We start from the raw sequence: 12811 nt of genomic DNA, 5'->3' as shown, positions 1-12811 counted from the left end.
TCCCAATTGATTTCCTGGCATTGTTTGTGATGTGGTAAGTCTCCCCCTAATGCCAGAAAATGATCTTCATTGAAGATACAATCAGCGTACCGGGCCGTAAAGAGGTCCCCTGTGGTGGGCTCCAGATACTTTATGATCGACGGAGATTTGTATCCCACATAGATCCCCAGTTTTCTATGGGGCCCATTGTTGTACGCTTCGGTGGTGAGAACGGTACGTATGTAGCGCAACCGAACTTTCGCAGATGGGAAATGCTTGGGGGATTTCCATGTACTAGATGCAACGGAGACGTTGCATGGTATGCAGTTGGTCGCAATTGAATCAGTTCAGCAGCGTGTAAGACTGCATGACCCCAACATGAGGTTGGTAGATTGCAATTCTGCAATAGCGGTCAGCAATGAGCTTGATTCTCTTGATGAGAGACTCGGCTAACCCAACATGGGGACGCTGATCCACGTGCGGCGGAGACGCGGGGGCAGAGTTGGTGGCGGCGGTGGTGGAGCAGCGAGCGCCGGGTCGACGAAGTACGCCGGCAGCCGAGTCGGTGCCGACATCTACGCCGCTATGGTTGGTGGAGATGGACGACGTGGAGGCAGGCTGTGCGCAGCCCGCTCAGGTGACGGCGTCGGCGTCGGGTACCGGATCGGCGACTGCGGCTCTATGCCCAGTGACAGCCATTGGCTGGCCACCATGGATGGTGGCGGTGGTGGGCACGGGCCGGCACCGTGGAGTGGGCACCGAGGTCGGGGTGGAGTCTGCAAGGCAAGGACCAGCGCTGGAGGCGCTGGTGGAGTCGGTGCCCTCGACGGTGGCGTCGCGGGCGAAGCCGTGGACGACACCACTGAACACCATGACGGAGGGGCGACGTTTGCACCTCAGTGTCCTCCGAAACGACGTCGTACAGGAAAACGCCCGGGGTTCCTGTCGAGATCACGGCGTTCGCCCCGAAAGCGATAGCCGCGAGCCTCTCCAAGGGTTCCCGGATGTCCTCCAGTAGTTCCGCGTGAAGGTGGTTGTTGCCGAAGTGTGTGCCCAAGTGTCACTGTTCATCGCCATCCAGACGACTTGTAGGATGAGAGAAGCCATTGAGGCAGGATTACGGCGAGAGAAAGGCATGATTCTACCTTGGGGTGAGGCCCTAGGGTGAGATCGATCCCTCGATGATGTTCTATCCAACCGAGCTATTCTCCTCTGGGGCAGGGAAGAGCGATGTGCTGATAACGTGTTACAAGTGGAATGCCAAAGTACGAGAACAGAGAGAAATAGAATGAACTCCGGTGTTTCTTTATTCATTGATCACGGGTATTTATACAAGTCGAGGAAAGGGGAGAGGAAACTCTCGCCCCAAGTAAACTCGAGCCCACGATGAGTCGTGGCTGATATCACGGAGGTGGAACCGGTCTCCACGAGTACGTGCGTAGTCGTGGGTGATATCCGTAGGCGGTCGTGAGGGACGTCGTAGTTAGGATAGATTTCTCGTAAGAGGATCCGAGGAGATGAGATCATCCGAATAAAATATCCGTAACATTTCGCACGAAAAGCAAGCACCAAATCGGCCTCATCTCAGTGATCCCCTGGTCGGCGTTGCTGTTTTAGTGTCAAATCCTACTTCTAGGTTTGGCTTAATCATGTCAAATCTACTATTGAAAAAAAATACCAGCTGGTGATGGTGCCTTTGCACCCGCGGCTATGAAAGTGACGGCATTGGGAAATACTATTTTTACTTTCCTTTATACTAGCGCAGTTGAAACCGACGCTAGTACAAACTCAAAAGACACCCTCTATTCTGTTTTAGGCGTAGTTTGAAATTACACTGTTTCCTAAATTACATTTTGATCATTTATTGATTTTATATTATATTTCTTATCTTATAAACTTATAATTATTATTTAACAGTACAATTGCTTACAAATTTGACGGTATCTAGTTTGTATGATACTAATAGTTTAAAATTATTATCTAAATATTAGTCAAATACATATATATGTGCGCGCCTTATTATAAAAGGGAAAGGGAGTAATAGTGGTTGTTGCATTCTTTATGCCTATATGGTATGTGTATGTGCTATGATCTGTATCATAGTAAAATAATTCAACAAAGAAATAAAATGTGGCCAGTGACTTGAATGTGGCTCAGACAGCATGTAGGCAGTAAACAAAAATATGAGCAATCAAGTTCACTGCACAATCTGAACAATGGCTTCAAAAGTATCTATGATCCATGCCTTGTTTGGATGTAAAAAATTTTTAGATTTTGATACTGTAGCACTTTTGTTTGTATTTGATAAATATTGTCCAATCATGGACAAACTAGGATTAAAAAATTCGTCTCATGATTTATAGGTAAACTGTGTAATTAGTTATTTTTTTATTTATATTTAATACTCCATGCATATATCATAAGATTCGATGTGATGAAGAGTCTGATAAACTTTTGGATTTTCAGGTGCATCTAAATAGGACAGAGTGCACGCTGTATGCTCGTAGTTCAGTTAACGGATGCAATAATATTATTTACAAAATTTGTTACCACGATAAAAAGTTATTTTAATTGATTAAGGGAAAATGAGACGAGAAGTTAAATGCTCAGTTATCCAAGCTAAAAGCTGGAGAACCGAGGGCCTGTTTGGTAAAGCTCACAATAATTTTATGAGTTATTGTGAGCTGTTTTTTTTTTTTTTGCTAAACACTTAAAACAGCTTTATGGGTGGAGCTGTGAAGCTATTTTATCAAATACTTTATCCAAAACAGCTCGGCTCCATTTAGAAAGTTGCTCATGAAGGTATTTCCTAAAAAAAAGCTTTATTTGTGAAATTTAGCTGTGCCAAACAAGTCTGAATCAACTATTTTGTCGAAAGGAAAAATATTATTAAACCAACAATTTGTATGTGTAGTAATTAATCCAACCATGTCAATACTAGTAGCTCAGATAATCATGCATCATTTGGTAGTTAAAAAGGTTACTATATATGTATATACATAGACATGCCACAGGCCACAACTGATAGATATGCTTCTTGTTCTCGATAAGACACTCCGTATATATTGGTCCCACTTTACCCGTGCAAACAGAAATGAAAACATGACTGTTGCACTCATGAACAGTTAACAATATCTATTACCAATCCCCTATCTAGTCATTGCATCCCCATATCAAGACTTCTTCGTCCTTTGACTGTATCGATCTTTCAGTAGCCATAGAAACGGCTGCTCTGCTGGCCATGGCGGTCATCAGCAGCACTGCTTGTCGGCGGTGGCAGCGGCTGCTGGTGGTGATGGTGCTGGCCGTGGCCGAAGCTGTAGATGTGATCCATGTCCATGACGCTGACTGCCGCCGCCCTCCTCCGCTTGTAGCTCTCCTTGAAGCACGCCTGCCGCAGCTTCTTGGTCCGCTCCGTCAGCTGGATCGACGGGTCCTCCTCCATGAGCGCGCAGTACGTCTCCAGCGCCGCCAGCTCCTGCTCCAGAGCCACCGGAGACATGCTGTTCCCCATCTCCTGCACGCACGCATGCAGAGCTTGCATTCAGGACGACGCGTGGAACTAATGGTGATTAATTATTTATTACTGGCACGGTAATGCAAATCATCGTTCGTGCGTTAATTTTCTGCATGCATATGAATGATTCGATCGAGCGTCACCTGGACGTTGGCCATGAGGGACTTGAGGCTCTTCATCTTCCGGTGAGGCCACCGCAGCACGCCGAGCTCGCGGCAGCGCTTCTTGAGCACGGTGAGCCCGACGTTCATCTCCCTCGCCGCCCTGGTGATGGGCATGTAGAAGTACTTGCGCAGCTCGTCGAAGCCGATGTGGTCCAGCCTCGTCTTCCCCGGCGCCGGAGCTGACGACTGCCGCCGGTCGCCGGCGCCGCTCCTCCTTGCACGCGGCTGTGGCAGTGACGGCGGCGGAATAGGCTGCTGCTGCTGCGGCGGTGGCGGCACCAGCGCCACCGCAGCAGAGCTTGCTTGACGATGCTCGTCATGATGCCTGACCCTGACGACGGCCGTCTCGACACCACTGGCTGCTCCTCGTCCGAAATAGGAGGAGTCCTCGTCCTCGACGGCGACCATGGCCTTCTTCTTCTGATGAGCCTGTACGACGACACCTGCATTTTGGCCAGCGATCGTACCGTGGATTGGTGGGGCTCGCGTGCCGGCGGCGGCGGGATGATGATGATGATGATGATGAACCGCCGGCGGGATCGTAATCATTTGCTCGAGAGGAGGCTTCTTCTGCTCGTCGGCATTATTGTCGAAGGCCTCAAGATCAATGTCGCTCAGCGGCGCCAGCAGGAGCGCGTCGTCAAGGCTCGTGAGTGCGCCGTCAGCAGGTAAGGGTTGGAGTTGGTCGGAGCAGTACTGATCGCCGACGACTGCTGCCGGCGGTGGCGCAGAGTACATGGGCAGGTAGAAACTCTCGTCCTCCCTGCAACGGTGCCGCGACTTGTCATGTCAATCATCAGTGCACAAGAACGACGAGGTCGGCAAGGCAATCGCCATGGCCAGCCGGCGCGCGAAACAAACTAGTAATTGTTGGAATGACCTCTGTAGGTTCATCAGAGCCGACGAGAAGCAGTCGGCTGCAGCAAACGCGGCGTCAGAAGAAGAAGAGGCTTCGAGGACTTCGGTTTTGCATCTCTGCAGGTGAAGGACACCGGGTCCGGGAGGAGGAGGAGGAGGAGGAGGAGGAGCAGCGGCGATCGGCGCCGGCGGCAGACAATCTCCCGCCCTGACATGAGGAAGAAGAGGAGCCAGGAGATGAAGAAGGTCGATGTCACCGTCGAAATCAGAGACCGAGGCGGTCCAATGAACTGACCTGCTGCCGGCGGCCATGGCGTACGACGAGGACGACGAACACAACAGGTTCAAGTCCCCCAGCACGTGGTACGTATACCAGTCGGCGTCGCCGACGTCGTCGCATGGCGCCATCGCCATTGTTGACATGTGGCAAGCTGTAGATGTGCAGGAGGGAAGGATGAGCAGATAGCACGGTGCACGGCAATGGCAGACAAGACAGGTAGCACGGCAATGGCAGGAACTACTTGTAAAACACTTGTTATATACTCTATCTACTCTGGGACGATATATGGTGATCGAGATGCATGGGCAGATGTGAACGTGTGCGATCGATGGATGGATGCAGATGATGGGAAATGGGAGAAGTGGCGCGCAGTAATTGCGGGGAGATCTTGGGTGGATTTTGGCTGCGAAAACCGATCAAAGCCGGCCATTAACTGCTCGGCATTTGCTTGGTGTTGCATGCGCTCATGCAGGCGTAGTAGCGATATAGTGGGGGCACGCGCGCGGCTTCCCGAGCCCAGCCCAGCCATGATCCATGATGAGATGAACTCGCTCGCGCTGATTCATTCATTCTCACGGCGGCGGCGGCGGGCCGGGGAAACGCTCTCGATCATCATCCCAACATTCATTGCTCCGGTGTTCGTGCTCATGCATGCATGCGCATTTACTTGTGTAATTGTATTATCAGCACTTGTAATTGTATTTACACGTACGCGTGAGCTCTTGCTCATGTTCTGTGCCGCGCTACTTGCTAAAATGGCCCACTTTCCAGAAGGTGGCATCAAATCAACAACGGTGTTGATTGGCACGGTACGTGCGTCGTCGTTGCCCAGTTCAAACTGCTGGCCGGCCGGGGAGCTTTGTCTGCACGGCCAAAGGCTGCCGGCTGTCCGCGCTCTGCCCGAGAAGGCCGTGGGGGTTGGAGGTTCACCGGCGGGAGCGCCGGGGAAAGTAGGCATACAGGCCAGCCGGTCGCTACAGTACAAGACTGCGAGTTCACCGTCGTCAGCATCCTGCTCGGTGACCCTGAGGCTGGCCTGGGACTGCCTGGTCCGTTTCCTGAAGAAAAGGACGTACTCTTGCCGTTGCAGGAACAAGCGCAGGAGGATTCCCCGTCTCTTGCCGTTGCAGGAGGACAGCTGGGATCCCAACTGGGGAGCTGACTAGGCTCTGGCTCGCGCCCAGTTCGCGTTCACCGGCCTGACATGCATGGTTGCCAACGAGCGAGCACGGCCTTCGACGACGGTCGGTCCTTGGACGATTCGGGTAATTCCTCCTGTCGCCTTTACGCGGGCAGTGTTGGAAGATAGTGGCATGCCATGCACTGTGATAGTATAGTACTCCTATGCTGCTTTCCAGCCGCAGCTGCTGCCTGATCGCCCAGCTGTCAGCGACGTCGTGACAGCCCAGTCGAGAGATGGAAGATGACGCTAGCTGGTGCCTTGGGCTTTTCAACCTACCATGCATGCATCTAATAAGCTGCGAGCCCGGCCCCGGCAGAGAGCGTGCATGGGCCGCCGCCAGAGGTCCAAACGGTCCAAGTGACCAGACCGTCGTACGTCGACATTGCAAGAGCTCGTGGACGGCATGCGTACGCCCGATCACGGGGTGCTGATGTGCCATGTTAGCACGAGAGTCGAAACACTTGTTTGCCATGTTAGCACAAAACTTATTGGTGTGGAACGTCTGTGGTCTTAACGGCCGTGCGTGTCGCAATATAGTTCGAGAGTTTGTCGTGCAGGAGCAGGTATCCCGTATCCGTCGTGTGTCTTCTTTTTTTTCACGATCATGCCATGGCACGTTTCTCGTTAAGTAGAAATATAGCTTGTTACATCCTAACACCACGTGAAAAACGATTTGTAGGAATACTACCTATATCTTTTAGGGGCGGCTCTTGAGTCGCCCCTACAAATGGTGCTCAATCAAGCCGCTCCTACAAATCGATTTGTAGGGGCGGTTGGTGTTTTTAGCCATCTCTACAAATAGTGTCTATTTGTAGGGGCGGCTCAATATCCAGCCGTCCCTAAAAATTGATTTGTAGGGCGGCTCTATATTTAGGCGTCTCTGTAAATAGACGCTAAATATTTATAATAAAATACTAAAATTTGAATGTTTCGAAATGACCTCGGATAGAGAAACAATCAAAATAAAAGTTGCAGGTCTCGAAAAATTATGAAACTTTGTTAGTGACAACTTTTCTATTTAAATTCATTTATTGCTTCAAAATACTGTTTGAAATTTAATTTTAAATTGTTGATGAACACTTATTTCTCTTTTTAATCTCTGGCTAAAACTTGTAGCTAGTTTTTCTCCCTCGTACGAACTCTAAATGTGATGGTTTTTTCTAAATTTTTATAAAATTATGGTCTCTCAAGATATTATGTTCTTACTACTATTCTTTTGATTATCTTTTCTTATGTATATTTCAAAATTTGAATTTAAAAAATAACAACTTCGAACAATATTTTGAAATGTTAAACGATTTCGACTAAAGAAGTCATGAATGTAAAAGTTGTATAGCTCATCAAGATGTACATTTTTTGTTTTGGTCATTTTTCCATATGATAAAATGAAAGTAACGTTATTCACAAATCTTACATATTTGTCCTGTAGTTTATGAAACTACATAAACTACAATAGAGATATATAAGATTTGTGATCAATGTTAGAACCACCATGTCAGATAAATATTTGATGAAATGATCAAAATAAACTTTATAGATCTTGAGAAGTTATAGAATTTTGTAGTTTGCAACTTTTCGTTTGAATTCGTTTTGTCAAGGAAAACTACGTTTGAATTTATCCAATTTAAAATTTGAATTTTTCAAATGACCTCAGATAGAGAAACAACCAAAATAAACTTTGTATATCTTGAGAAGTTAGGAAACTTTGTATTTGGTAACTTTTATCTTGTCATGCAAAACTACATTTCAATTTAAAAAATTTAAAATTTGAATATTTCAAACAACCTTGGATGGAAAAAACCACCAAAAGAAAAACTGTAGATCTCAAAAAGTTATAAAACTTTATAGTTAACAATTTTTTAATTTAAAATCATCTTGTCATACAAAACTTCATTTGAATATCCCAGCCTTAATATTGATAAGATTGATCGCACCCTGGTGTAGCAATTTGGTCAGACAACTATTGCCGATATGTGATTGATGATTTTTCAAAATCATTAATGCATATATTACTGTTTTGGTTTTTAAATTTGTGTTATTTTAAATATCACCGTAGCGTTAGCACGGGCAGTATACTAGCAAACACAAGTGACAAAGAGGTGCAGTGGTAGACAATGGTATGTGCGAGTGGGAGGCCTGGGTTCGAAGGTCGACAACCGCGAAGTCTCGAAAAATCATGAAAAAAATAGATGTGGGCTAGATCTAGCAAGTGGCTGACCGGTGGGGGTCTTCTCATGATTAAAAAAATGTTTTGCTATTTTTTTAGAATTTTTTAGTGGCTGAATTTCAAAATAATTTGTCAGGACGGCTCAATATTCAACCACCCCTACAAATCAATAGGTTTTGCTATTTTTAAGAATTTTTTAGTGGCTGAATTTCAAAATAATTTGTAAGGGCGGCTCAATATTCAGCCGCCCCTACACATCGATTTCTAAGGGCAGCTGGATCCAGTCGCCTCTACAAATCGATTTGTAGAGGCAGTTGGCCAGCCACCTCTACAAATGATGTATTTGTAGAAACACCTTGGTAGTGGCAGCTGACCAAACGGCCCCTACGAATGCTCTTTAGTCGCCCTTAAAAATAACATGTGTAGTAGTATAAGGTAGCCACGGTGAGACTAACAACTGAACAACACACAAGTTGTTGTAATTACACAACAATAAATCATGACAAGCTGACCACGACGTCAAATCCGGCTAAATCTAAATTTATGGTTACTAAGTCTAAATCGCCCGAAAACAACACATGTTCTGTTTGTAGTGTGTTCCGTCATGTGTCTTCGAGAGACGACCAACAGATATATTATCCATGTTATCTAGGCTGTTTTTATATTTTTAAAACAAAAATTAAAGTTCAACAGTGTGCTATCTGGTTTGCTAAAATAACAAGTTTGCTATCCTTAAACTTTCGCTTGTTATATATAGCATATCGTCCTCACTAGCTATCCTATGCAAAAGTTGTTGTAGAACTTTATGCTTTGAGTGAGTTTTTTTATTTTACACAATAACTAAAACTTATAGTTTAGAATATAATTTTATCTAATATCTTGAAGATGCTCTGAGACTGTCGACCTATCTATAACTTTCTACAATGAGTTAACGGGAACGGGATTTGACTATGAGTTCTTGCCTTTGGTTAGTGTGCACCGGCGGAGAGGCAAACGATGGGTACCAGCCGTCATGTCGGCCACGTGTGTAAAGATGGCAATGGGTACCCGAAAACTCGATGAGTTTTATTTTATTAGGGTAAGAGTATGGGTCAACTTTTATACCTATGGATTTGTTAATGGGTTAAGAGTTAAACCCAGCGGGTTTCTAGGTGTGTGTCTGCAGGCATGGTACTTAAATCTGTAAACTCATGAGTTTTTTAAACCCAATTTATTATAATAAAGCATCACCAAAAATCCAAATTACTCTAAAATTTTCTCAAGTAGAAGGGTTCATTTAGTGCCATATGACCATCCCATATCACATCGGCAGAGAAAATAGCAGGAAAATAAAAAGAGAGAAAGGAGAAGTGCTGCTCCTGCCATGCATGCATGGTCCATCCAAAAGCCGATGGATCCTTTGTTATTTTGGTGCATGGGCCGAAATGCTGACAGCTAGTGCTTCCGACCACTTGCATGAACACTACTCATTGCTGCCTGTAAGTTTAGTACCACACTGCTTATAGAACACAGACATAATGAGGAGGTGAACTATAAAGTAGACTAGAGGATGCCAGTATGGATGCAACACAGTAGTCAGGCATATGTGTTGATGCATAAACCTTAGTTGCTTAAAGTTTATTCAAATTTAGAATTAGAATTAAAATGGAGATTTGGACACAAACATTAGAATATATGAATATATCGGGTATGGGTTTGCTATACCCAACGGGTACATACCCGTTGCTATCTGGACCTGTGTCATCGCTAGTTGCTCCAGGAGCAAGAGATAGCGGGCCTTCGCTAGTTGCTCCGGGAGCAAGAGATAGTGGGCCTTCTGCACTCGAGCATTCTATCTCTCAATGCAAGTTAATATTCACTAGCACATACTATTATGTCTTTCTTCAAACTATTCACATCATTAAGCAACATCACCTAACATATATTTATGTCTCCCTTAATGCAAACTATCCATGTCAGTATCAACTAGCACATATAGTTATGTCTTTCTTCAAGCTATTCATATCATTAAGCAACATCATTCACTATTAGAGTCTATATCTTCCATATTTTTTTTTGAGAATTACACAGTACAACATAGATACCCACAACACGCATATACATTTATCCCTATAAACACATATACGCAAACTATATCCCTGTGAGTACCCTGTTCACACTAGTCTGTGTCATCCACTATCATGCATTACGATATTTCTCTATTCATATAAGTAAACATAAGTAGTATAATTTTATGAGGACTGAAATAAGGGTCATAGGCCAAAATATGATGAATCAGATCATCGAATTGCTCAATATAAGTAGAAACTGTGATTGTTTGTTTGAGATGGAAGAACTAACAATTGAGGGGGTTCTGTTAGTTACACTCAAAGCAGCTATAGATGGCAGAGCAAAGATCAATCCAAGAGGACCGCTGAAGGGATGGATTCTACACACCGCGACCAAAAGGCTTTGGAACCCACAAAGTTCGTAATATCTAATTTGACCCACATGTTAGGAGGAACAAAGAGATATCAAAATATGATTAACAATGTTGCTACCATAATTTTGGGCTCATGCCATCAAACTTGGGAAATTCTATTGAGGAATGGCCTAATTCATACGAAACTACCACTAAGAATCATAGCTGCTAGATGACACATTAGGGAATGGTGTGGCACCTTTGACCGGGTTTGGCACGATGGTGGTGACCAACCCGTTGCTAGAACCTTGGTGAGCGCATGTGTCGCGCCATGGCCAAAAGGCCCTAAAGCCACCTTGAACGAGGTCAAAGCCTGATGAGAATCCGCCGGCTTCATCAAGTTGATGTACTCTGTGTCGGAGGCGTGTTTTGCTAGATCAAAGTCCTCCTGGTGTGATGAGAGTTGATCCACCTTTAGACATAGGTCTAGAATGGATTCGTGAAGCTCGTCCACCTTGGAGTTCATTTGGGACCGCTAGACGTCCACATCCTTGAGCGTGGAGAGGTTATCATTGAGGGTGCGCTTGATGGAGGTGTTTTGAACCAAGAATTCCTTCATCAACGCCACCAATTCTCCGATCTGAGCCTCCATGTTGCCAATCCACTTCTGATCCTATGTCTGAGGTCGGAGGAGAGATAGTCATGAATGGTCCCAACGTTGATTGGTGAGGAAGAGGAGGAAGAAGTCGCTGTTAGGTTACGCCGCCGACTCAAATATGGCGACGGGTGTCACCGCCATCGTGCCCACCGATCGATTGACTGTTGGTAGCGATTGATACAATATCTCTCTATCACAATTGTATTGGTACCAAGTAGCTATGGATTTGGGGATTACAATGAGCTCAACTCACGTCAACCTTCTCTTCTCCCTTCCTACCTCCCTTTCTCGTTTTCGTCCTTAGTTAATGTTCCTCGAGTCCTCTGATTCTGCACAGCTCCTTGGCAAGTGGATCAGTTGAGTGTTTTCCGATTATAACAGACTCCGCTAGCAAACACTAGAATTTGCCCACCAATGTCAGATATAGTCGGAACAAGACCTATCACCCTACTTGGATCTCATTTCTTCTTGACGGTATTTCACATTTTTTCCCTTTTTATTTTAATCTGTATATCAGTTTCTTACCACCAGAAAAATAACCCAAATATATGGGTGTTTGGCACTGCTCCACAAACTCCACCATGGAGTAGCTCCACAAAAAACTGGAGTTTCCACAAACTCCACCATGAAGCAGCTCCACAAAAAACTGGAGTTCGTGGAGTACCTCTTGAGGTGCTCTCACAACTCCACCCTTTTTTCTCGAACTGAGTGCGTGAAGCTGAAACTGTTTGGCTAAAAATATGGAGCGGAGCTTAAAAAAATATGGAGTAGAGCAGTCCCAAACATAATCCGCGGTTCAAGTGAGAAGAAGGCAGCCTGACCAAGGTCACACTTTGACGCAGGAGGAAAGGAGCTCTATTGGATGTGAAAAATCACTTTTAGCGCAGAAACTAGGTGCATTTGCAAAAGAACAACTACTTCAGTCGATAGCATATTTTGCACTGCAAAGGGTAATTGTCCATTCGATAGTTTCCACTTACGGTGGCCTTCTCGGCAAAAGCCAGAAACAACAATGTCTTGCCCCTTGCGAGAAAAAGTTACTGACAATATACAAGAGTAGTACGTTTTTTTTAAAGACAATATTAATATATAAAAAAGGTAAGCATGCATGACTGGCGCTAGAGGCGTCGTGGGGGCGACTTAGCTATGAATTATGTGACATCTCATCAAGATATTTGAAAGTAGAAATCGTGCAGACAGCCATTAGCTAGGATAGGAGGCTAGGACTTTTTGGCACCTGACAAAAGGAACGCGCCGGGCCGAACTGACTGTGACCTCACGGATCTCTCAATGTTTTTTTTTTTTTTTTGAGAGCCACGGATCTCTCAATCTATGCGTCTATCAGCACGCCGGTCCGCCGCGATGTGCGTCAATTTGAACTGCAATTGCTTGAATGTATCGGCACTGGCAGACCCATCTCGCGCGCACACGTGATCCAAGATTCCAGACATACATCATCTGAAACAGAGGAAAGGAAAAGGACAAAAAAGAATTGGAAAAAAAGCATGGGAAGATCGATCCTAGGACTACTTGGGAGGGAATGTGAGATGGGAATGGGATAGAGAGCGCGACACAATGCTCTTTTTTTTTCACTTTGCTTAAAG

General features: G+C 45.4%; 1 protein-coding gene across 1 annotated transcript; it reads right to left on the bottom strand.

Moving 5' to 3' along the window:
* On the bottom strand, nucleotides 3188-4830 carry LOC8075003. The gene is made up of 3 exons (XM_021456227.1): nucleotides 4541-4830; nucleotides 3640-4423; nucleotides 3188-3496 (listed from the first exon to the last, which is right to left on the bottom strand). Exons 1-3 carry the CDS (start codon nucleotides 4828-4830, stop codon nucleotides 3188-3190), a joined length of 1383 nt encoding a protein of 460 aa, XP_021311902.1.

Source organism: Sorghum bicolor, chromosome 3 (assembly GCF_000003195.3).
Source record: "Sorghum bicolor cultivar BTx623 chromosome 3, Sorghum_bicolor_NCBIv3, whole genome shotgun sequence".
In the NCBI taxonomy this organism is placed as follows: Eukaryota; Viridiplantae; Streptophyta; class Magnoliopsida; order Poales; family Poaceae; genus Sorghum; species Sorghum bicolor.
This window is presented reverse-complemented; position numbering and strand designations above follow the sequence as displayed.